Below are 24027 nucleotides of genomic sequence, written 5' to 3'. Positions count from 1 at the left end.
AAAGAAACAAACGTCTCGAGTGTCTTTTTTTATTTCATTATTTTTTATACTGCCTTTTTAATTTATGTGATAGTTCACAGCTTATAACAAATTTCAGGCTTTCATCGTCATGAGACGTAGGAATGTTCTTATTTAATTCAGCAAAGGCAGCGTTTATTTCTCCAGGACCTTCATAACAACAATAGAACATCAAATTGAAGAAGGCCACCTTATGTATTTAAACTGCTAAAATAAACTACGGTTTTTGTCAGAATATAGTTTGTAGAAAAAACAAAAATCTGGACAGATTCTAATCCAAGTCGAACATTTCTATACATACAATAAATATCGATTATAATGATTTCTCTAAAACTTCTCTCCGATGAACATATCTGTCTATGTACAGTAAAAACTGTAGTTGTGCATCGTCAAGAAGGGGGAGGAGGGGAAAAGGCACAATGGTGACAGAGGAACCCTGAATGACAGAGGTCATCATCAGGGTCAGCATCTTGGCAACAAGGCATGTTTTTCTTCCACACAAACACTCGCACTCCCACCCATGCACACGGACGGGGAGCGCCTCTTCCAGCAAGCTCATCCGTGTGGTCGGTTTCGTCACGCTTCACTCGCCGGGCGCTGGAAACGCAAACAGAGACACGGCGTCTGAGAACAGTGGCGCTCGTACGGTTTTGTTTCGGGCACCTGGATGTCAAAACAGTAAATCGTTTAAAAAAAAAAAATGCAGCATTTGCTCACCAGGTGCCTCCTCTGGTTTGGGCTCTGAATCAGTCGCCGTGGCCTCTAGAGAGAGAGAGTTTAACGTGAGCATGGATCAAAACATGGTTATGTTATTTTAGACGTTTGCAACGTAGGCCCAAACTGTAAAGTCGCATAAACGAAACATGAAGTATTTGAATGAGACAAAGTGGTTTCATTTTTGATTTATAAATAACCGTAGATTCAACAAGATTTAGCAGTTTCCTACTTTTTTGGGACGATTATGCTTGAGAACAAGAACAATGGAAGTGTCTCTCTTTGTCTGAAAGCATTTGTTGTATTTTACAGAACTGAATCGATGTTTGGGATATGAACCCACCAAAAAAAAACAAAAAAAAAACATGCTTAGTAAAAGACAAAAATGTTTTGCTGAACTTTCACATTTGTCATTTTAGCCACAAATGGCCCATGGCTGAACTTTTACTCTCCTGTTTTACGATGATCCAGATTTGTAAATGGCACCTTTGTTAGCATCTTGTCATGTTACAAATAGAAACTTTAATCTGTTCTCGGGGGATTTTATCTAACAGACCAACACAAAGCAGTGCATGAGTGTGAAGTGGAAGATGAATAATACATAATCAGCAGTTCATAGAATAAAAGAACGATGTTCATTTTCCTCAAACATAAATATATATATATAAAAAAAAGTAAAATCAGAAAAACTGATCATTTTAAGTGGTCTCTTATTTTTTTTCCAGAGCTGCATATTGACCTGATTTTATTTTGAAGAGATTTTTTTTTTCTTTTTCGAAAAATATTAGAGTACTCCAATATAAATCCAAATACTTGTGACACTGTTGGTGTGAAATCAGCACGCTTCTTCTCAATTGCTTCTCTTTTAAACTGAGCCCTAAAATCCTCAGGAACGGCTGAGCTTGCTCTTTGCTTGTGTGACAGGCTATCATCTCTCTGCGTTGGCTGTGAAAAGGAGGTTCGGCCTGCAGCCCGACATCGGTGGAAGCCCTGTGACGGCGTCCTCCGGTTTCTCCGGGGGACTCGGATTGCAAATTAATGGGATGGCACTGACAAACAAAGTGCTGAAAACATCGGCTGCAGGCAGAACAACCAAGCTGGGCCGTGGTCAGAGCCTGACCTGAGGCAGAGTCAAGCCGGACACCAGAGGGGAGGCGTCAAGATCGAGCGAGAGCCGGAACAAGCATTTTGTTTGTCTCCATTGAGCAACGGTTTTGAATATTTTAGGCTTTTTCTGAAGAGTCAGATCTTTCTTTACTCTCGAGTTAATTCTTGAGGTTTTCTAAGGTTCTTTGAATGATTTTTCTTCACTTGCATACTTTTTTGTAAAGCATGAAAGTACAGATGCCTTTCTTCCCTTTTATCTTGACGATAACCCTCCAGATGAGTCCTGCTTTCATTTCCATTCATTTCTCCGTCACCACTTAGAAATATGTGGACTAATTTAAGAGAAAACTAAAAGCGCCTATCATCCTTTCGCGTTTGCACTTCTGAAGCTTCTACCTCTCTGGTCTGTGTTGTTACAGAGTCTGAATGCTTTGCATTGAGCGTAGAGGAAAGCGTTGACCTGCCGAACAAACGCCCGCGGTAAGGGTCATTTGCATCACTGAGAGAACTGATAGCCGTGAAAACTGCCCCAAGTCACGCAGATCAATGTGCAGATGTGCACGGAGGAACAGAGGTGGAAACATCACCCTACAAACCCGAGGTGTTCTCTAGAAACACGCTTAGCTTTGGTTGAAAGTTCTGACTTCCTTAGCCAAATCTGTTGATTTCATAGATTATTTTTCTTAAATCTCCACAGTTCATCAATACCTTGGACCTATTGTTTAAGATAAAAATACCTGGAATAAAGATATCTGATAAAAAAGTTTTTCATTTTGCATTTAAGCTGTCAGATGACAAAGAGCAACTTGCAGCCACATTAAAACCATAAACCTTAATCTGTTTCTATCTAGATTTTGTGTAACACCAACATAAAGCTGCGTTTAATAGTGAATAGCTAGATGGAAAATTATACTTTTTTTTTTGCACGATTCACAACAGATTTTTTTTTTTTAAATAAAACATTCAGTATTTCATTAACTTTGTAGAAACACATTTTGCTGAAACTTTAAGTCTTGGAGGAAATACCTAGCAGCTCTGCACATCTGTGAACATCACTTTGCAAGTTTTGCCAAATTCTCAACTTGATTTAGGCCTGGACTTTGACTAGACCATTCTAAACCATTCCATAGAAGCTCTGGATGTTTGTTCATGGTTGTTATCCTGCTAAACTGTGAACCTTAGGTTCAGTCTCTTTAAACTGTTTTTTAACAGTTCTTTTCATTTTCAAATGATGGTTTGAACAATTCTCTATGAGATGTTTAAAAAAAATATCGGGATTTTGTTTTATAGCCCCACTCTGGTTAGGCATTACCACGAGTTGAGCTATCAAATAGTTCACCAATCACCATAAGAATATCAGGTAAAGTGACACAGAGGCAGATTATTTAGCAAAAAATATTTAGAGGTGTGGCCTGCAAACACATTCCTGCAGCCAACTGGTGTTGCTGGATACTACCTGGTTACAGAAAGACCGAGGGGACGTCATGTACCTGCACAAGGGCATTAAAACCACTCTGGTTACCAATGGCAAGGGGAAAAAATCTGCACATCTTGTCTTCCTCCCACCGGGAAGCAAAACCTCTGAGCGGTCTGATGTCAAGCGATGCAAGTGCAAGTGGATTTTGTTGTTCTGAGTTCTCAAATTGAAAAAATAAAGTAAAATGGAAGCACGTGAATGTGTGATTTACCCACAGCCCGACCTGTTTCAAAACTTTGAGAAGTCGGCCTGACGCTTGTCTCAATGCAGTCATCAGTCACTCTTAGGGGATTTGCATATCAGGAGTAATTTGCGTTGATAAAAGAGCATAAAGTGAATCCTTTAAAGGAAATGTCTTGCGGGGCAATGTTAGGACGTGGATGTTCAGAAGCATTTAAACTGAACCCAGAGATGACTGAGCTTTCCCCCAGCTCAATGCAGTAACACTAAGCAAGTCGCTCTGCATGTCACTGCTTGTTATTTTTAACTGTAACCCACCTTGGTCCGGAGGTGCAGCCTCTGGGGAGCTCGGTGCTGCTTCGGCAGAGCCGTCTGCAGGTGGAGCCGGCGCTGGAGCATCTCCTGCTGCTGGAGCATCTCCTGCTGCTGGTGCATCTCCTGCTGCTGGTGCATCTCCTGCTGCTGGAGCATCTCCTGCTGCTGGAGCATCTCCTGCTGCTGGTGCATCTCCTGCTGCTGCTGGTGCATCGCCTGCTGCTGCTGGTGCATCGCCTGCTGCTGCCTCTGCCGGTGCAGCTTCCTCTGCTGGCTTGCTGTCCGCTGCAGGAGGCGACTCCTCCGCTGCTGGGGGGCTTGCGGCAGAGCTCTCTGCAGATGTAGCCGCTGCAGCGGCTTCGCTCTCAGGTTTAGCATCGCCGCCTTCAGCCGGTGTTTGGTCTGGAATGGTCTCGCTGTCCTCAGCTATGTTTCCATTCTCACCGGCCGCCCCTGTTGGGAACATTTACAACAACTCAGCAAACAATCACAGAACATCGCAATAGTTCCTAGAAAGTAAGCTAACAAGTATTCATCACAATGAATAACCAAGAGTACCTTAAACTTTCACTTTGTCAGGCTAACTTCAACATATTTTACAGCTTTAAACCAGCTTTTTTTAATAACAGTGAATAGAAGTGTGGGATATTGAAAAAGTAGATAAACCCGCACTGTCATCAGAAAGCCGTGAAAACATATTATGAAGACGCAAAGTAAATGTTCAAAATATCAACCTTGAACATTATTAGTATTATTATTATTATTATTATTATTAATAATAATAATAATAATAATAATAATAATAATAATAATAATAATAATAATGAACTATGACACATGAAGGGTAAGGGCTCAGTGTTTTGTTTTGAGAGTTTAAAATTCATTTTCTAATTTCCCCAAGTAGATTTCCTGTTTCAACAGACCGATGACCTGAATCACAGCAGCACAGGTGAGTTAATAGCAGAACTTTGAGTGGCTGCGGTTCCTTAGTGACCACATACCTGCACAAACAGAAACGCTCAGATGCTAGGCTCTACGTTTCTGCATTAAAAAGCAGCAGTAATGTTACTTCCTCCCCTGACTGCTCTTTATGCTTACATGACCCAGGTAGCAGCTGCAAGTCAGGTTTAATAAAAAAAACAACAACAAAAAAAACAGGAAAAGTAGAAATATGTACGATTTGGGTTACTAACATGACACAGCAGCAACATATTTCAGCTAATCAGAAACTTTCCTCACATGAAAATGCATCGCTTTGTCGTTGCTATAAGAGAAAAAACATTCACTTTTAAAGGAATACGATGACATCTTTCATTGGAAAGTGAAAAACAAATAAAAACCTTTTCATCTTCCAAATATCTGCTATGTTTATTAGATTAAAAGCAAAAACATGTCTAAAAAGGGACCTCTGTTTGACATAAACCTAAGTTAATGTTTATGAGGACTCTTTCAGGAACATTAACAACTTGCTGATATGTTGCGCCACTTCCTTGTAGAGAGTTTTTGGGTGGAATGGTTTGCATCGGGATAATTTGCATGGATCGCAGAAGTCTCAAGTCTCTGCTTTCGACATCATAAGAGTCAGCTGGAACGAAACTAATCGACAGCCGAAAACAGCAAAAAATGTTTTTGACTAAGGCAAAACATGTCGTATGAACTGACTGAAAGATTTGGCGTTAGGGAAATGTGTCTTCAAGAGGTGCAAGCCTTGGATTAAAAAGTGTTTACTTTTTTTTTTCCTCCCTCAGGCATCCGGAGAAGGAAAATAAGATGCATGCAAAAATACGGAGACGTCCTGATAAATTTCCATCTGACCTCCAAGAGGCTGATAACAAGAAAACAGGGATACTGTTCACTGTCATTTCGCTGATAAACTCAAAACAAAAGCCAGCAATAAAAGAAAAACTTTGGTGAGCATATCTCATTTTGTCTGCCAGTTCCACAGGGAAGTCAGAGACACTTTCCCAGTTCCTTAGGTGTTCTTCAAAGTGTTACGTCTGCGTGCTTTCACCTCAGAGGAGGTCCCACTTAGTGAATCTTTTACCTTTTTATTGTCTCAGCTGCTTCAACAAACTTCCCACTTTAAATGTCTATTCATTCATTCACACACACACATGGTTTTGTTGATGGCATACCCCTCATTCTGCAAAAGTGTTCAAACTAACTTGCACCAAAGCAAGAGCACCTCTCTGAAACCCGCTACAACAAAGTCCTGCCCGACTCCGCTTCTCCATTTCCTTCTGAAACCGTAGACTGTCACCAAATCTGCTCTGGGAGGACATAGCCAGAAACCACCGTTAACTAATGACAATAAACTTTCTCATCCTGTCCCTGCGGAGATGTGGCTCACTCCAAGTGAACGCACAAGGCGCCGGGCTGCACACAGAGAAATACCACTGGCACCAATTTGCATCCCTTATCTAAACTATATTCCCTGCAGCGTTAAATGGATAATGCAACTCTGTATGGAGAAAACAGAGAACTTCCAACTTGACACCATTTCCACAGACACACTCACAGGGCTATTTATAGCATTACTTTAACTGAAGTGGATTAGTGATTTGTACATTTGATTTGAGGAAAACCATTGGTTTGAAGGCATGCAGGAATGTTAACTTTTATACAAGCAAATAACAGATTTATTATTTTTATGCTGCTTTGATTAAAGTCAATTATTAATTTGATACATCAGTTCCCTAAAAACGAATACTACTTAACACTCCCTGCACACAACTTCTGTTTTGTGCATTCACACCTGCCTTAATTATAGCTTTGATAATTCAGGAATAACGTTGTATCTTTTTTCAGTCACCTGTGGTGCTGGCTCCGTTGCTCTCCTCGGGTTTGGCGTTGGGTCGAGTCGTGTCTACCGCTGAAGTTTGAGAGCTGGTGGAGCATCCCATCCTGCCCTGTGCGCACTGGGGACTGGAGGAGTTCACGCTCAGTGAGTGCAGACAAGCGGCTGCAGCGATGACGTCGCGCAGGTGTTTCGTCTCCAACCAGTGGCGCAACTGCACATTATTCAGGTGGATGCGAAAACATAAATCGGCGACCCCCCCCGCCCCCCCGAAGGAAGGAACGTCAGCGTAGAAAACATACGCTCGCTCCACCCCCCCCCGAGGCGAAGATACGTTAAGTGTGAAACTCGCGCTAGATTTACCTCATTATGTGCGTTAGGTGAAGGAGCGTAAGGCGCGCTGAAGTGTATGGGAAAACATAATCGGAGGGGGCGCCAAAACCAGAGGGTGACGCCAAAACCCCTCCAGACGGGGTTTTGGCGTCACCCTCTGGTGCAGCGCCCCTATGCGCCACTGTCTCCACCCGGTTGGTAGGAGCGGCCAAAGCGGAATAGAGAAGTTGGTCATTCCGAAGTAATAAAAAAAAAACAACGAAGCTTCCAGTCCGGGTGGCCCGCCAATCGTGCGTAATTGTGGACTTCGAGAGTTTTCTTGTTTTTTTCCCTTTTTTTTTTTGACGTAGTTGGACAATGCAGGTAAAAGGTTCTCTTTGGTTTTTTTAGTAGACTGCTGGGAAAGGTACTTTGTATTGGAAAACCGAAACTAAATGGGCTATTTCCGTATTTCACTTTATGAACATTTATAAGCTTAATGTATTTCTTAAATGTTGTTTGTTTTTTACGTGTCCATTTTATCTTTTATTTATATATCTATTTACTTATCTTTTTAAAACCCTTTATTGTTCTTTGAGAAACGCACAAGAATTCGACTGTATGCTCTAATGAATCTGTGCATATAGTAATAAACTTTATTCTGTCCTATTCTATTTTTGTGCTTCAATTTTCCCTCTATTGTTTCAATATTTAATCTGGGAATGATAACTTGGGAGACTTCTCTATGAATTATTATTTTACTTTTGCATGACACTCTATACTCTCTGAGTTGAATTAATTAAAATTTTATTCTGTAAACCTTTGTACAGTTAAAGCTACAGTATCAATCAATCAATCAATCAAATTTTATTTGTATAGCACATTTCAGCAGCAAGGCATTTCAAAGTGCTTTACATAATTAAAATAAAAACGTGACATGACATTGAATAAACAGTGAGAAAGAGAGTGATTTTAAGAAAAAGAAACAGTGAGAAAGAGAAATAAAAATAAATTAAAGTAAAGATAAAGAGATTAAAATAAATAAATAAAATAAAATAAAAAATAAAAGCATCCACATGAGGACTTGCCCTTATGGGATCTTCTCGAAAATAAGATGCTCTACAAGCCTTTCCTTCTGTTGGACTTTAGTCAAACCGCCATTTGACAAGGACTCAAACCTTTAAAACTTCTTTAGTCAAACTGTCATTTGACAATGACTCAAACCTTTAAAACTTCTTTACATAAAGAGAAAAAAAAAGTAAAGATAAAACCATCAAAAACATCGAAGACATCAAAACCCGCACTCTAATCCTAATTTAGCCTTAAGCAACTCTAAACAGGTGGGTTTTAAGTTGAGATTTAAAGGCACCCAGTGTTTCAGCTGTTTTACAGTTTTCTGGAAGTTTATTCCAAATTTGTGGTGCATAGAAACTGAATGCTGCTTCTCCTCGTTTGGTTCTGGTTCAGGGGATGCAGAGCAGACCAGAACCAGAAGATCTGAGGGGTCTAGATGGTTGGTACAGCAATAACAGATCTTTAAAGTATTGTGGTGCTAAACCGTTCAGTGATTTATAAACTAACAACAGTATTTTAAAGTCTATTCTTTGAGCTACAGGGAGCCAGTGAAGGGACTTTAAAATTGGTGTTATGTGCTCTATCTTCCTGGTTTTAGTGAGAACGCGAGCAGCAGCATTCTGGATCAGCTGCAACTGTTTGATTGATTTATTAGTCACCTGGTGACATCGTGATGTAGAGCTGTGTATCATCCGCATGGTAGCTAATCCTATTTCCTGTTATAACCTGAGCCAGTGAGAGCATATAAATATTGAAAAGAAGGGGTCCTAGGATTGAACCTTGGGGTACCCCACATGTAACCTTTGACCTCTCTGATGAGAAGTTTCCGATTGAAACAAAGAAATCCCTGTTTTTTATGTAAGATTCAAACCAGTGGAGCATTGGACCAGAGAGTCCGACCCAACTCTCCAGTCGATTCAGTAAAATGTCGTGGTCAACAGTGCCAAAAGCTGCACTGAGGTCCAACAGAACCAGCACTGTGGTTCTCCCACAGTCTGTATTTATATGGATGTCATTGAATACTTTTACAAGGACCATCTCCGTGTTGTGGTGAGCACGAAAACCAGACTGGAAGGAGTCAAAGCGATTCATTATTGTTAGGAAGTTAGTTAATTGTTTAAAAACTGCTTTTTCAATAACTTTGCTGATGAATGGGAGGTTGGAGATCGGCCTGTAATTCTGCAGTAGTGATTTGTCTAGATTGTTCTTTTTTATCAGTGGTTTGATAACTGCTGTTTTCAAAGCCTGGGGGAAAACACCTGAAGAGAGCGATGAGTTTACTATTTGGAGCAGATCATTAGCAACAACAGGCAGGACTTTCTTAAAGAAATGTGTGGGTAGGACATCCAGACAGCAGGAACTGGAGCTTAATTGACTTATAATTTCCTCAAGGGTTTTATAATTTAGTAGTTGAAATTGGGTCATTTTTCCTGCATTTGTTTTGTTTGGGCACAGCATTGGTACTGTCTTTGGAGTGGATGTGCAGATTGATCCTCTGATCTTTTGAATTTTCTCTGAAAAGAAACTGGAAAACTTGTTGCAGGCGGCATTAGACTGAAGTTCAGGTGGCAGCATCACAGGAGGATTTGTGAGCCTGTCAAGAGTAGCAAATAAAGCTTGAGCGTTGTTCGTGTTTTTGTTTATGACATCTGCAAAGAAAGCCTCTCGCATGTTTTAGTGTTATGTGATAGTTATGTAGTCTGTCTTTGTAGATGTCATAATAAACCACCCTTGAAGCCAACTGCAAACCGCAGTTGAGCAGTTGAGCTTTACGCCATTTCCGTTCGGCCCTACGACAGAGTTGTCTTGCAGACTGAACTGTTTGTGGATTTCTCCATGGAGATTTCTTCCTACCAGACACAACCTTCACTTTAATGGGTTCAATGTAATCAATGATATCTGAAAGTTTGCACTGAAAATCATAGATTTGATTAAATGTTTCTGCTGTGTTTTCTGTGAAAGTACAATTTTTGTGGTAGTAGCTGTTTGTCCAAGGGGGTTAATGGATAAAGAACTGTCAAAGATAACAGCAAAGTGATCCGACAGGGCGACAGGGTATGAAATTTTTACAAAATTATATATTTTTTCCATGTTTGTTAAAACTGTCACCATATTCTGACAGTATGGTATGAGACAGATAATCTGTTAAAAAATCAAGTTCCTCTGCCTACTCCCAGTGCTACTGTACCAGTTTTTTTTTTTTTTTTTTTTTTGTAGAGTCTTGTTCAATAAAAGATATTGAACTCTAAAATAAATAAATAAAATCCCCTTCTCACCCTCCGCGGGTGGTCTCTTCTCTGAGCTCGGGTCTTCTACCAGAGGCCTGGGAGCTTGAGGGTTCTGTGCAGTATCTTGGCTGTGCCTAGAACTGCACATCTCTGGACTGAGATGTCGTTCCTGGGATCTGTTTTCTCCCATAACTTGGGAGAAAATGCTAATAAAAGCTCATATTATTGCACTTCCCCTGGAGTGCACTAACTCCAGGGGAAGAGATTATTAAACTTAATGTAATTGCACCGCCTGTGGCGGTGCACCTACTGAACAGGATTACTGGAGCTTTTATTTTGAAAATTTTCATGAGTGTCATTTGAAATGGCCACACTAATTTTTATGTGTAATAGTGATTGGGTTAAATCAGTTATATGATGCTCAAAGCACAAGTAGTTCAGAATACCAGTCAAATCCTCCTCTATAGTAACAGACAGTTCCGCCATGTTGTAGTTCTGACATGCTGCTCAGGCCTCTGTTTTAACTGAGTCTTGGCCATAGATAGAACTACAGCTATGGCAGTTATGGCTTCTGGTTTGTAGTCCAAACCAGCAGCTCTGCCTTTCTGTGTATTCTGTTGCTATAGCGATGAATCCTTAGCCGACTGCTGTGTGTGAGACAGAAAGGTGGGGAAGGATTTCTATCTTTGAGACACCCATGAAATGCTAATGTTAATGAACTGCCTTGCTGTGCAAGGCAGTTCACTATCCTGAGAAAAAAAACATAAAAAAAAGATTGATATTATTGCACTGCGGTGGTGCACTTTCATGAGTGGAATTTGCAGTTTTATTTTGAAACTTTCAGTAAACTTCATTTTCATAACCACACTAATCCAATGTGTAACAGTGGTTTGGTTAATCCACTTGTATAAAGCCCAAAACAGGAAGTAGTTCTAACTGCCAGCTCAGCCCTCCTCTGTAATAGTTGAGTGTTCCGCCATGTTGTAGTTCTGACCTTCTGCTCTGCCCTCTGTATTAAAGTGTTCCGCCATGTTTAGAACTACAGAGTCTTTGTAGTCCAAACCAGCAGCTCTGCCTATCTCTGTATTCTGTTGCTATAGCGATGAATCTGCTGTGTGTGTGAGAGACTTTATCTAACTTTATGAGACACCCAGTCAGTTTTAATGAAAAAAGCAGTCCGAACAACTGCTTCTCGTTCAGGATCCGTAAGGCCGATCCAAAAACCGTTTGAAGCATATGAGAGCTATATATATATCCATATATATATATAGATATATATATATATGGATATATATATATATATATATATATATATATATATATATATATATATATATATATATATATATACATATATATATATATATATATATATATATATATATATATATATATATATAATATATATATATATATATATATATATATATATATATCCACATATCGGATACGACAAATAGCCATTTGTCGTATCCGATAGTACCGCGATTCATATCTATCGGATAATAACAGTAAAATAACATTTTACTGGAGCAGGCATGCGTATCAATGTCATGACCGACTTTCATACCGATAGACCAATTTTTGCACCCATGAGAGCGATTTCAAAATTATTTTGGGGTCAAAAATCCACTCTTTTTCTCACTCTAAAAAAGCGGCAGTTGGTGTCAGTTACACTCTAAGGTTCGGCAGTTGGAAATTTCACTCGTTTTTCGCTTTTTACGTCGCCGTCGTAATTCCGATCCCCAATAAAAGCTCCCTTCTCGGCATCGAACCGCACGATTTGATACCACTTTTGTGGGGTTTCTCGCAGCGGTACGAGCCGCATTAACGGTAATGGAAGAAAAATAAAGATATATATAAATAAATAAAGAGACGTTCTATTGGGTGTAGAACAATAGGTGCCTGCCATGCAATGCATGGAGGCAGTGACTGACCTGCGAAACAGGTCAGTCACTGCTCTCCCTATGCATTGCTATGGTCAGGCCCCAATGACTAATAACGGCTAACATTCAACTGCTGTTTTATTAAAGTTAATACAGAAAGTGAACCTCTAAACGTTACAGCACTGACAGTATATATATATATATATATATATATATATATATATATATATATATATATATATATATATATATATATATATATATATATATATATATATATATATATTTTCCCAACTGTAGCTGAAGCTGCTGCTAGCTGGTTTACTCTCCGATCGGAGGCTGGTTATTATATATACAGTCAGAGAATGGTGGATTGACAATGAGTAATGACGGTTATCTAACACTTAAATGCTGTTTTATTAAAGTTGATAAATAAAGTGAATCTCTAAACGTTACAGCACTGACAGCGGTGTATATTTTTCTTAACTGGCTAAAGCTACTGCTAGCTGGTTTACTCTCCGATCGGAGGCTGGTTCCTTTAAATACAGTTGGAGAATGGTGAATTGACAATGACTGATAAAGGCTAATATGTAAATACTGTTTTATTACAGTTAATACAGAAAGTGAACCTTTTAACGTTACAACACTGACACACAGCAGTGTATATATTTTCCCAACTGTGGCTAAAGCTGCTGCTAGCTGGTTTATTCTCCGATGGGAGGCTGTTTATTTTATACACAGTCAGAAAATGGTGAATTGACAATGAGTAATAACGGTTATCTAACACTTAAAGGCTGTTATTATTAACCTTACATTTTATTATATCCTTAAGATAATGAGTATCCGTGAATTTTTCAGTCAGGTTTCCCGAGGCAAAATCTCCAAATTTAGGGTCTGCATCCTTTAAAACGTGTGTTCAGAAAAGCAGCAATGGCGGCAAAATTATTTGTGCTGTGTTACACTTATACATCAATATCAGAATATTCCATTCCTATTCTATTGTTATAGCCACTAAGCATATTTAAATATGATGAACTATGTATTAAAAACATACTTAAAAAATACAATTGTTTATAAATGTTGCTTTGATAGATGTTTGAATATGGTTTCCAGTAACAAAAAGTGTGTTATGATCGATTAAATGCGCTGATACGTCATTGTGCCTGCTAAACACATAACGCTGAGTGGAGTGGTGTACCGTTCCAAGATGGTCGCCCTAAATCTCGTCAGCGATAATTTTTATTTATTTCACTCATTTATTTATTTATTTAATTTTGGCTGATCTATCCTTATATGAGGCGTCTATCCTTATATTATGTCTATGTGCTCCGACGTTTTCGGAGATGTGTGCTCTGTGCTGTGTGCAGTAGCTACTGGCGGAAGCCGGACAAAAGAAACCAACGCAACGAACTACGTAACTTCCTTTTTCTCCAGGCCATATTGGAGTGATTTTACTGTAAGTCGAGCTCCGAGTTTTTACACTAAAATTTTCATTTTCTGGACGTTCTCCGCATAACTATAGTGTTCCCCTGTTTCTTGTTTGTCACGCAGGTTGGCCGGTTCGGACTAAACCGCAAACATGGTAGCCGCAAAGAAGACTGTGAGTGGTGTTGTCTCGCGCTGCGGCAGGCTGGACGGCTGCTTCACGTGGAAACATGTTTCCGCCGCGGCCTACTAGCTAGCATGTTGAACGTTTTGTTTCTCTCATTTGTAGAATTTGGTGGAATCGTTACTGTTTCATTTTACATCTGTTAATGCGCATCAAGTTTTTAATTTACACTGAGCGATATGTATGCGACTTACGTTTGTGTTTTTAAAACCGAATGAACCGGTAACTACTAATGCTAGCTAGCTAATGTAACACGCGAAAGCTGCTGAAACGTGGAAACATTTTAGGCTAATCTACCCTATACGAGAGTTTTGAGTTTGTTTATGACATCCCATTTGACTTCTGTATTTTTTTTTGTTTGTTTGTTTAGAAAAAGTCCATGGAGTCCATAAACTCTCGTCTCCAGCTGGTGATGAAGAGTGGAAAGTACGTGTTGGGCTACAAACAGTCCCAGAAGATGATCCGTCAGGGGAAAGCTAAGCTGGTGATTCTGGCCAACAACTGCCCTGCTCTTAGGTACATACTGTCAACAGATTTGAGATTGTGTTGCAAAAGATTAGATTTTAATAAATAACTAGAAAATTCCTGAATAAATTTAAATGGGGCCTGCCAAAGTGTACCCGTCGGTTTGGACCCAGCGTTCTGATGCTAAAAATTAGCATTAATGCTAAAGAAAGCTTCAATGTAGTCAATAACCTTTGGAGAGTCAGAAGCATGTGGACTAAGCTGTACTTATACCATTCAGTATGTAAAATTAGCCAAAATGCTAATAATAGCATGAATGGTATCAGTAGCATGTGGGGTAACACTACCATGTTGTCTGTCATTCACTTACTCCATTCAGTATTCTAAACATGGCTAATAAGTAAAAAAAAAAAATAGGCTGAAAGCCTTTTTTTTTTTTTTTTGCGCAATAGAATTTTAGGTGAAATGCTAATGCACTGGCTTGCACACGCCAATGCCATAACTTGAAATAAAATGCTAATAAAGGCTCATATTATTGCACTGCATAAGGTGGAGCATTAACTCGAGGGGAAAAGATCATTAAAGCTAATATAATTGCACCCCCTGCAGCGGTGCACTTACCGGAGCGGATTAATGAGGCTTTTATTTTGAAACTTTCAGTAAGCTTTATTTGAAATGGCAACACTAATCTCATGTGTAACAGTGGTTTGGTTAAACCAGTTATCTAATGCCCAAAAGAGCAATTACATGATGTAAAAATTGTCAAGGCTTTTATTTTGAAATTTTCAGTAAGCTTAATTTGAAATGGCCACACTAATCCAATGTGTAACAGTGGTTTGGTGAATCCAACTATATAATGCCCAAAACAGCAAGTAGTTCTGAATGCCAGCTGAGCCCTCCTCTGTAATAACTGAGTGTTCCGCCATGTTGTAGTTCTGACCTTCTGCTCTGCCCTCTGTATTAAAGTGTTCCGCCAGGTTTAGAACTACAGAGTCTTTGTAGTCCAAACCAGCAGCTCTGCCTTTCTCTGTATTCTGTTGCTATAGCGATTAGTCCTCTGCTAACTGTCATGTGTGTGAGAGACGGAGGTGGAGAAGGATTTGTATCTTTATGAGACACCCAGTCAGTTTTGATGAAAAAAGCAGTCCGAACAACTGCTTCCCGTTCAGGATCCGTAAGGCCGATCCAAAAACCATTTGAAGCATATGAGAGGGCTATTTGTCGTCTCCAATAGTCCCGTGATTCATATCTATAGGTCACTCAGAGAAATACCAGCGATGAGAGAAAAATGGTGTGCACTGAGCTTAGAAATTTTTCAGAAAAGTCTGAAAATGAATGGTGTAGTGCCTGAAGGCACCCTGTCACATGATTTTGCTCTGAAGCACCTTGACAGAAAACCGTCAGCCCTAGAGAAATTTTGAAAACATTTTATGGGAGCAGGCATGCGTATCAATGTCATGACCAACTTTCATATCACTAGAGCAATTTTTGCAGCCATGAGAGCGATTTCAAAATATTTTTGGGGTCAAAAATCCACTCTTTTTCTCTCTCCAAAAAAGCGGCAGTTGGTGTCAGTTACACTCTGCATTTCGGCAGTTGGAAATTTTACTCGTTTTTCGCTTTTTACGTCGTAACTCCGATCCCCAATAAAAGCTCCCTTCTCGGCATCGAGCCGCACGATTTGATACCACTTTTGTGGGGGTACATGCAGAGGTACGAGCCGCATTAACGGTAATGGAAGAAAAACTAGAAAAATAGCTGTTCCTAGCGAAACAGCCGTGAGAATGCATATTTGCAGAATGACTGCTGCAGAAATGCAAGAAAAAGCAAAGAAAAGCTCAAGAAGTAGAAGAAAGCAGAAAAAATAGAACATACTTTTCTTCTCCCACAGACTCTCTTTTTTTTAAAGCCGAGAACTGCAGCTTTGAACAAATCTTAAAATAAGTTATCAAACCTGTTTCAGTCGCAGGGTGCGAATCGGGACCTCTCCCTTTCCCGATTTGACCATCCTAACTGCGGCAGCCTGAAAAGTTCAAAAGAAATTACATTTAGAGTTCACATAAGGCGCTTTCGCACTGCACGGAACATTTCCGAGTGTGTTCGCATTACAACTTGCGACCGGTTCCACCTGGCCCCATGAGCTGTGGTTCCAATCGTGCTGGCCAAGCGGTTCTGCTTAGAACCAGCAGCTGATTGGCCGCTGGTTGTTATGGAGTCAGACGTTGATTTTCCGTTGAAAGCTGGCTCTCACTACTATATTTTGTAAAGAGTGCTCTTTGCAATATTTTTATTATTAGTTTTAATTAACAATGGATTTGTCTCAATGTAGTGCGATGACCTGGTCAAATGAGGTAATTTTTTCTTCTTCTTTATTAAATTGGCAGTTAGCAACCAACCAACTCAAACCACATTGTTTAGTTTTAAAAATAATGACGTCCGACACCGCTTCGATGGCGCCCTCAGTGTAATGCGAACACAACAGGGCTGGAACCGTTCCGTACCGTTCCGTGCAGTGCGAAAGCGCCTATATTGTTCTGTTATGGAGCCTTTCATGTTATCCTGTAGTTAGTTGTGATCTACAGGTAGCAAATTAAGTCCTGTCATATGGGAAAATTATAAGAAATATAAAAATTCATACCTCAACTATTTCTCCTGTCACACTTACCAGCCCTCTTCCCACTGTTAATTCTTCAATATAATTCAAGTACTGGTGGATTTATCAACGTCTTTAGCTTTTCTGTTATATCGGGTGTGACGGCCACCTTTGGGCCTTTGAAAAATTGAGTGGATGGAAGGACATGAAGTATAAATGGGGGCTCATTCCCCCGGAGTGCATAACCCCTCAGAATATATGACTGGCCCTCTACAATGTTCTTTGTATTTTGTTAGAATATTGTCAATTTTGTGACGCAGCTTCCATCAGTAATGACGACGTTTTGGTTGATTTTTTTGTTGTTGTTTTTTTTGGAGGGCTTTTGCCTTCTCCTCTATCAAGCCCCAGCTAATTGTCCTTTTCTCCTCCTTAATGTTTAAAATCATAATATTTATTGGGGGCGGTCTGTAGAAGGGCGAGTCAGACTTGCAGGCCAAAATTTTAGTTAAAGCCATCCTATGGGGAAAGAAAAGAAGAAAAACTAAATGTTAATTATAAACGCCATCAACAGTCAACTGTGCCATCTGCTGAGCCCCACACTATAATGGAGGCCCATAATTCTAACTTGCAGTTTACCTGCTGTTGAACGGCAGGTAAACAGCAGGTAAACTGCTATTCAGTGACTGTTGAACTGATCAACAACTGTTAAACTGATCAGTTAACAGCTGGTGTGTTAGTTTACCAGCCGTTTAGCTGCTGCTGCTATTTCGGTAGTAGCTGGCAAACAGCTGCTTTTGAAATATTAAATGTATTTAAATACTACATATATTTAACGGTATTTCAGTTTAACAGTGCAGGTCGCCTCTGTCCAACGGAGGCTTTAACGTTGTGCAGACACACCGGCTTTAACTTGCCGTTAAAACCGGTGCGTCCGTTAAAGCTGAAATACCGTTAAGTTAGAAATTTTACAAATGTAGAAGTTAGTTATTGGATGTATTATTTATTTATTTAATTTTTTTTCGGGCACCACCAATTTAAAAGCGGCCATTAAATCTCACCCGGGTGTCCGTTACAACTAAGCGTTAAAGGCTGTTGGCTGGAACTCAATGGGCTGGCCCGCTAAACTGCCCAGCTGTTTAGCACAGTTAAATGCGCCCAACGCCGACCTCAGGTGAGCGGTTCCCGGCTCCACAATTAGAAAAATACTGTAATATCCAAGTCTTTAAACGGAAAAAAATTACAGAATTTCCAAGTGAAAAAAGTACAAATTTGTCAGGAGAAAAGATAAATCTAATAACTGACTTTAACACTTCTTTGAAACATCATGAAGCAAAAATAAATAAATTGTAACATTCTACTTCCATTGAATAGTTATTCATTTATTACATTCACATGAAGCTCGAAACACATAGAAATTAAGCTGGAAATTAAGACTTTTTCTAAAACTTGTCAACACACCACCGTTGTTGAGAAAGACTAATGGCTACTTGGATCGAATGTATTTATAGATGCGGTGCTCACAGCGTCTTCACAGCCTGCCAAATAACATCTAGAACGCTACAGTCAGGAGCCAGATTCTATGCCCAGTTGGGATTAATATTCTATTTTCAAAAGGCGAAAGTATTAATTTGTCATGAAAACAATCAGTAAACATTTGTGGAACACATAAATCAAGAGAAAGTTTCCAATTGATGGCACAAAATATATTTCTAAACATTCTTTTATTGTCATTTATTCATGTTTTTCCTGGACTCTCGGTTGCTGTCAGCTGTTCTTGTTTGGGATTCCCTTACTTGCTCCATAATTTCTGATTGGCTGCCTGCAACAGACAGGAGAATACCCCACACACAAAAGCATGCCCGTCTGCATAGGAAGGCATTTGGAGAAATCGTCTGCCTCAGAGTCATGGTCACATCTGTACTGACAGCTCTTTTTATTCTTTTTCCCGCACTTATTAACATTAACTGAGGGCTAAAAAGAGTACAGTCAAGTTTTCTATTTTCACTATCAAAGCACAGCAATGCTAGCATTTCATAAGCAGTTTTTCCGAGCCGCCTACTCGAGCGCTAAGACTGTCCTGTAGTTTCATGCAGGAATCCAATTATGTCAAAGTGGGAAGTGTTAAACTATGAATACATTTTAAATTATGTTTTAGAAATGTATTTAATGTACTATGTTTTTATTGTCACCAACTGAGTGTGTAACGTGATTCGTGTGATGAGGAGCGATAATAAACGGCAGAGAACAGATTCGAGGTGAGGCAGGCAGTTCTCGTGCCTCATCGCTGGGGGCACTCATGAACCCAGACATTGTGACTCCTCAACTGCAGACTAAGAGACGGTAACGGCGAGCTAGCCTTACAGTAGCTGCGCTGAAACAGAGAGCGAGAAAGATGTGGTTTTGAGTTGTATTTTAATGGACCTTACCACAGGGGCCGCGTTTCATTGGCTAATGCCCATTTCACGTCACAGCGCAGCTACCACGTGCGTGAACGTCTCACAAACTCAAGCTACAGTAGTAAACATATGCTAATGTACATTGTGGACTAGCAGACCGGCAGAAAGTTTTTGCGTCAGGACTCGAAAAAGAATGGTTCTCCACCGTCAGTGGGGCATCTGTTCAGGCGATGTCAGGTATCCTGATCGTATTTGTAGAACTAAAATTCACAGATTTCCAAAATCTGAAACGGGATGCCTTGCTTGGATCAAAGCTTGTGCACGACCGCATTTGTAGGTCAACCGTCGTAGGATCAATAAGAACAAAGGAGTGTGTGCTGGTGTAAATATTATTGATTTGTGTTTAGTGAATGAAAAACAGAAAGTCAATAATTAACACATCCATTATGAAAACCTTTTAGCCAAGTACAGCATAATGGCAGTACCGATACAACTTCTACACCTTGAAGCCTGTCTGTTAGCTGAACAGATCAATATGCAATGTGTACTGTATCTGACATGCATTAAAGATTTTATTTTATCTGAAAAGGCTTTTTACGAAACTGTATTCGTGTTAGCCACACTAGCACCGAGTACAGTGTATCAGGCCTAGGCACATTCAAAAATTTGCCAACAGAAATCGGTGATTTCAAAAGTAACCATCAAAACCATGAATGCCGACTTACCCAGCCTTGCAAGAACAATAGGCATCAGTGATCTTGTCCACAGCTATATTTATGCTGAGGGTGTGAGGATCTGCTGTTTTCCTCATCGACCAGTAGCATTTCGCTGTGACGCGCACAATGTTGGAGGCATCGCGTGGCTCAACCACCTTGATGTCGTCCAAAAAAGATGACATGAACTTGTTGGTTCCCCTGCCCATTGTCGTGGCTGATATTTTGTGAAAATCCGGCAGAAATGCTACACTAATCGACTCAGAAATACTCTGCAGAGAGTCAGTCGAAATGAAAGACGCCATGTTTACATAGAAACTAAGCTCCGCGAGGCTTTGTTTGTGAGCCATGCTGCCACATGGGACTTTTGGGGGCGTTTCTGGGCGGAGCTTGGTAAGGTCCATGGTTTCTCCCATTGCTTTTAAGCACGGCACGAAATTAATAATATCTACATTTCTAAGTTTGATTGAGATAACGGAATTATAATGTGGCGGTGGCGCGGCTATGGATGGCATGTAAAGGAATAGCCTTTTTGCCCTCCAGCATTGTACGCATGCGCGAAATTTCCTTATGTAAACAATAACATGCAGGATCTAGGTTTGTAAATCCGATTATAAATTAAGTCGGTGTCTCACCAGCTATGAACTTCACCACACGTAATAGGGTTAGCAAAACAGCCGTGTTGAAACAGCTGAAGAAGCAGAACTTCTGCTTCTGAAGAAGCAGAAGTTTGCACACTTCTGCAAACTTCTGATAGAAGTATAAGGCATACAGAAAAGTAGACAAGCTAAAAGATAGTAAAACCAGTGGAAGTAGAAGGCTGGCATAATGCAATAGATCTAAAGGCAGTGAAACGTTGGTGATTTCAAGTTGAGGGTCTTCATAAACTAAATCTTTGGTTAAGTACTCTATATCTGCTCAAGAATGTAGAAAAATTGGAGTTACCGTATATTAAAGTGATGTACACATGCATATCATGCATTGTTTCAGATACAATATGGCCCTGTTTGGAAAAATGTTACAAATTTAAAATCACACTGCTGACATTGCCAAGAGTTCAATATGTTGCTTGAAATCCTGATTAACAATTTTAGGAATATTGGAGTTTTATTTATATGATTAAATAGCTACCCAATAATAGAATGGACTTTTTTCTTTTTGTAATTAAAGTAGTGGTGCACCGCTTGCAGTTTTCTGTCCGATCACTGATTACCAATCTTTAATAAGCCTGACGTTCTTTTTGTTTTTTTAATTTGAAATGTTGCTAAATATAGCCAAAAAGTCGCTGCGTTTTGTTGCCTGGGAATTTGTCTTGCTAATTTTACAGTATTTGCATTTAATTTGCCTCACATTTCCGTCGTCTCTTTCGGTTTCAGGAAGTCAGAGATCGAGTACTACGCCATGCTGGCCAAGACCGGTGTCCACCACTACAGTGGAAACAACATTGAGCTTGGCACTGCCTGCGGAAAGTACTACAGGGTGTGCACACTGGCGATCATTGACCCTGGTAAGGAGCTGCAGCCTCTCATCCGCCCTGTTGAACAGAAGCGGCTAATTCAGAAATCACCTCAGGTGTTCTGTTGGGTTGTCACTGAGAAGTTGACGACTCATATCATCACCTAGAAATGAAATCTAGTAGATTTTTAAGTCAGAGTTCAAAATTAGTGTATCAATTATTTCTATATTTGCATTAAGAAGAATAGACGACTTTATTTCATGGTGTCGACTGAACCATGCTTGAATACCAAATATTTGCTTGTTGTTTACTCTGTAATATTGATCTTGCTGGTCTGGGCTTCAGCTCGTTTTCTGTTTGGGGTCTAAAAAGAACAAATTTTCTTTCATCGAACAAGATGTTGCTCCAATTCTCCTTAGACCAGGAAACCTGGATCAAATTCAAACATTTTCAACACCTTTTATTTTCAACAATAGAAGTTCATGCTAAAATCTTGACTTAAGTGTCTTATTGATGGAGTTTTCACTGGTAACTTTAGGCCTCCTTCATTCAACATGCAGCTCTTGGGTACTTCATGTTTCTCCATTTTATATTTTCTTCCAACCACTGAAATTGTAGTTTTCTATTTTATTTTATGCCTCTAAGGTTTTATATTCCATTTTAAAGCATTTCTGGTCATTTTAGCTGATCAGCCAGCTTGATGTTCTGCACTTTGCTTTCCCCTCCAATCAAAGTTCGCTGTTCTTTGACTGACTCGGATATTCAGAGCGGCACAGTAAGACCAGCAGGAACATTTGCTGCAGTCATTCCAAAAGAAGGGTCTCGCTTGTTTTCATACAGTGAACAGCCTCACTGACTAACTCTGTTCTGCTGTAATCTTGAACACATCACCTTCAAGTAATGATCCAGTTACATGGAATTAGCAGAACCAATAAATACTAATCTCTTTTTTTAATTCTATAATACAACTACTAGTAAATCTGCTAAAATAGTTTTTATGTGGTTAGAGATTAAATTGAACAGAATTTTACATGCAAACAACCAATCATTTATTATTATTTAGTTCTAAAAGTGCAGTTTGAACACGTGTGTTTATAAAAATTAGTTTTTGGCAAATTGGTCTCTTAAAATGGTCCCTAGATCTGTGACTGCAGATGTAAAAGTTCAAGTATCTGAATGTAAATGAGTGCTGTAGATGACCTTTTTTGTTAGAACTACTTAGTGCGAATTTTTGCGCCTGATGGACCTGAGTCAGAGTGGTCCAGTTCAGGACTAGTGGTTCGCTACATCAAAGCTGCTTGGAGCGTTTTAATGAACTGCCTCGTCCTTTTGGACAGTTCAAAGTGCTTTGCTAGTAACATTTATCCACCTCCTGTCTAGTTTATTTCTGCTGTTGAAACAAATATTTATGTTTACTGTATAGTTATGTGAACTGAATGAAATGTGACGGTGGTTTATTTATTTTACTGACTTGGCTCGTCTTTTTGTCCTTAGGCGATTCTGACATCATCAGGAGCATGCCGGATCAGCAGCAGCAGCCCCAGTAGATTGGCCAGCAATATTGTTAAATAAATACAATAATAAATAACACAATAGCCATGTGGTTTCTTTTTCATTAAAATAATGTTTTTATTTTGCCACTTCCTCTCCTAAAGAACCCTGTACTCTTATTTATTCCCATAATGTCGGGATCATTTTCATGAGCTGTAAGGCACATGGGTCAAACCCGAGGCCCGTGGGCCAAATATGGCACGTCATAGCTTCTTATGTGGCCCTCTAGATTCTAGACTAAACACTCCAGTTTCTTAAGAATTATTGTGGAAATTCATGGAAAATCAACAAATTCTTGCACTTTTTTTGCATTAATACATAATTGGGAGTTTATTGCAGATTTTTCTCAAAAATTTCCAAAAACTTTTACTTGTACTAAACAGTTGCCTCAGGCTTAATTGATGTCAGATAATAGTCTATGATTTATAGAGCGAGTAATAAAAAGTCACAGTTACCACTTTGATTTTTATTGCAAAAAAAAAATAAAAAATCCTGGAGGGATTTAAAAGTTGTTCAATATTATTTAATTTTAAGAATTCATTGATATTTAACAGTTCGTGAACAGGTTTTATCAATACATTCAATACATTCTGGCACAACCGGCCCTTTAGGAGCGTTCATGATCTTGATTTGGCCCAAAACAAAACCGAGTTTGACACTGCTGCAAGGGATTCACTCTGGTCTATATGAACAGTAGACATGTTTAGCTAAAATCCTTCAGATGTAACTTTAAACCAACATTATTTTTAGATACTTGTATAACAAAGCGTCACAACTGGATTAGCGCGTTCAGTGCAAACCATCAGGACGGAACTGCTCCGATGTCAAAATTATGCAACTATTAATCTCTGAGCGCTGCGCCCTCCCTTCCTGCAGACACTTACATAAACTATAGAACGTGTTGTTGGCTGGCATGCAAGGACAGTCGGAGGCATGAGAGGCCACACAGGGTGGTGATCCATCATGTAAAGCGTAGATGGGTCAGAGCTGACCTGTCCCTCAAAGCTTCTGAATTACAAATGGTGGCTCTGATTTTAGCATTTTCTGCAACTTTATTGCTTCATGAACAGCCATTTGCTGTCTGTGAATAAACCTTCTACATTATAAATTTCACTGACAAAACTATAGGGGAAGCC

At 39.6% G+C, this 24027-nt stretch overlaps 2 protein-coding genes across 3 annotated transcripts; one reads left to right on the top strand and one right to left on the bottom strand.

Moving 5' to 3' along the window:
* Positions 1-15: 15 nt before the first annotated feature.
* Positions 16-7173, bottom strand: LOC106904810 (uncharacterized). The gene is made up of 4 exons (XM_014969282.2): positions 6624-7173; positions 3815-4264; positions 736-780; positions 16-615 (listed from the first exon to the last, which is right to left on the bottom strand). The coding sequence occupies exons 1-4, from the start codon at positions 6712-6714 to the stop codon at positions 602-604; spliced, it is 600 nt and encodes a 199-aa protein (XP_014824768.2). The 5' UTR covers positions 6715-7173; the 3' UTR covers positions 16-601.
* Positions 7174-7283: 110 nt separating this feature from the next.
* Positions 7284-22933, top strand: rpl30 (ribosomal protein L30). Of its 2 annotated transcripts, XM_088010262.1 has the most exons (5): positions 13457-13564; positions 13660-13708; positions 14088-14233; positions 21261-21391; positions 22835-22933. In XM_088010262.1, the coding sequence occupies exons 2-5, from the start codon at positions 13688-13690 to the stop codon at positions 22885-22887; spliced, it is 351 nt and encodes a 116-aa protein (XP_087866388.1). In that variant the 5' UTR covers positions 13457-13564; positions 13660-13687; the 3' UTR covers positions 22888-22933. The 2 variants fall into 2 exon arrangements, with proteins under 2 accessions (XP_087866389.1, XP_087866388.1); XM_088010263.1 differs by lacking the exons at positions 13457-13564; positions 13660-13708 and adding an exon at positions 7284-7304.
* The last annotated feature ends 1094 nt before the right edge of the window (positions 22934-24027 follow it).

This window comes from Poecilia mexicana, unplaced genomic scaffold (genome assembly GCF_051168715.1).
Source record: "Poecilia mexicana isolate PSO_F unplaced genomic scaffold, ASM5116871v1 scaffold_11, whole genome shotgun sequence".
Taxonomy (NCBI): Eukaryota; Metazoa; Chordata; class Actinopteri; order Cyprinodontiformes; family Poeciliidae; genus Poecilia; species Poecilia mexicana.
Note: the sequence above shows the minus strand (reverse complement) of the source record. Positions and strands in the feature narration are given on the sequence as shown.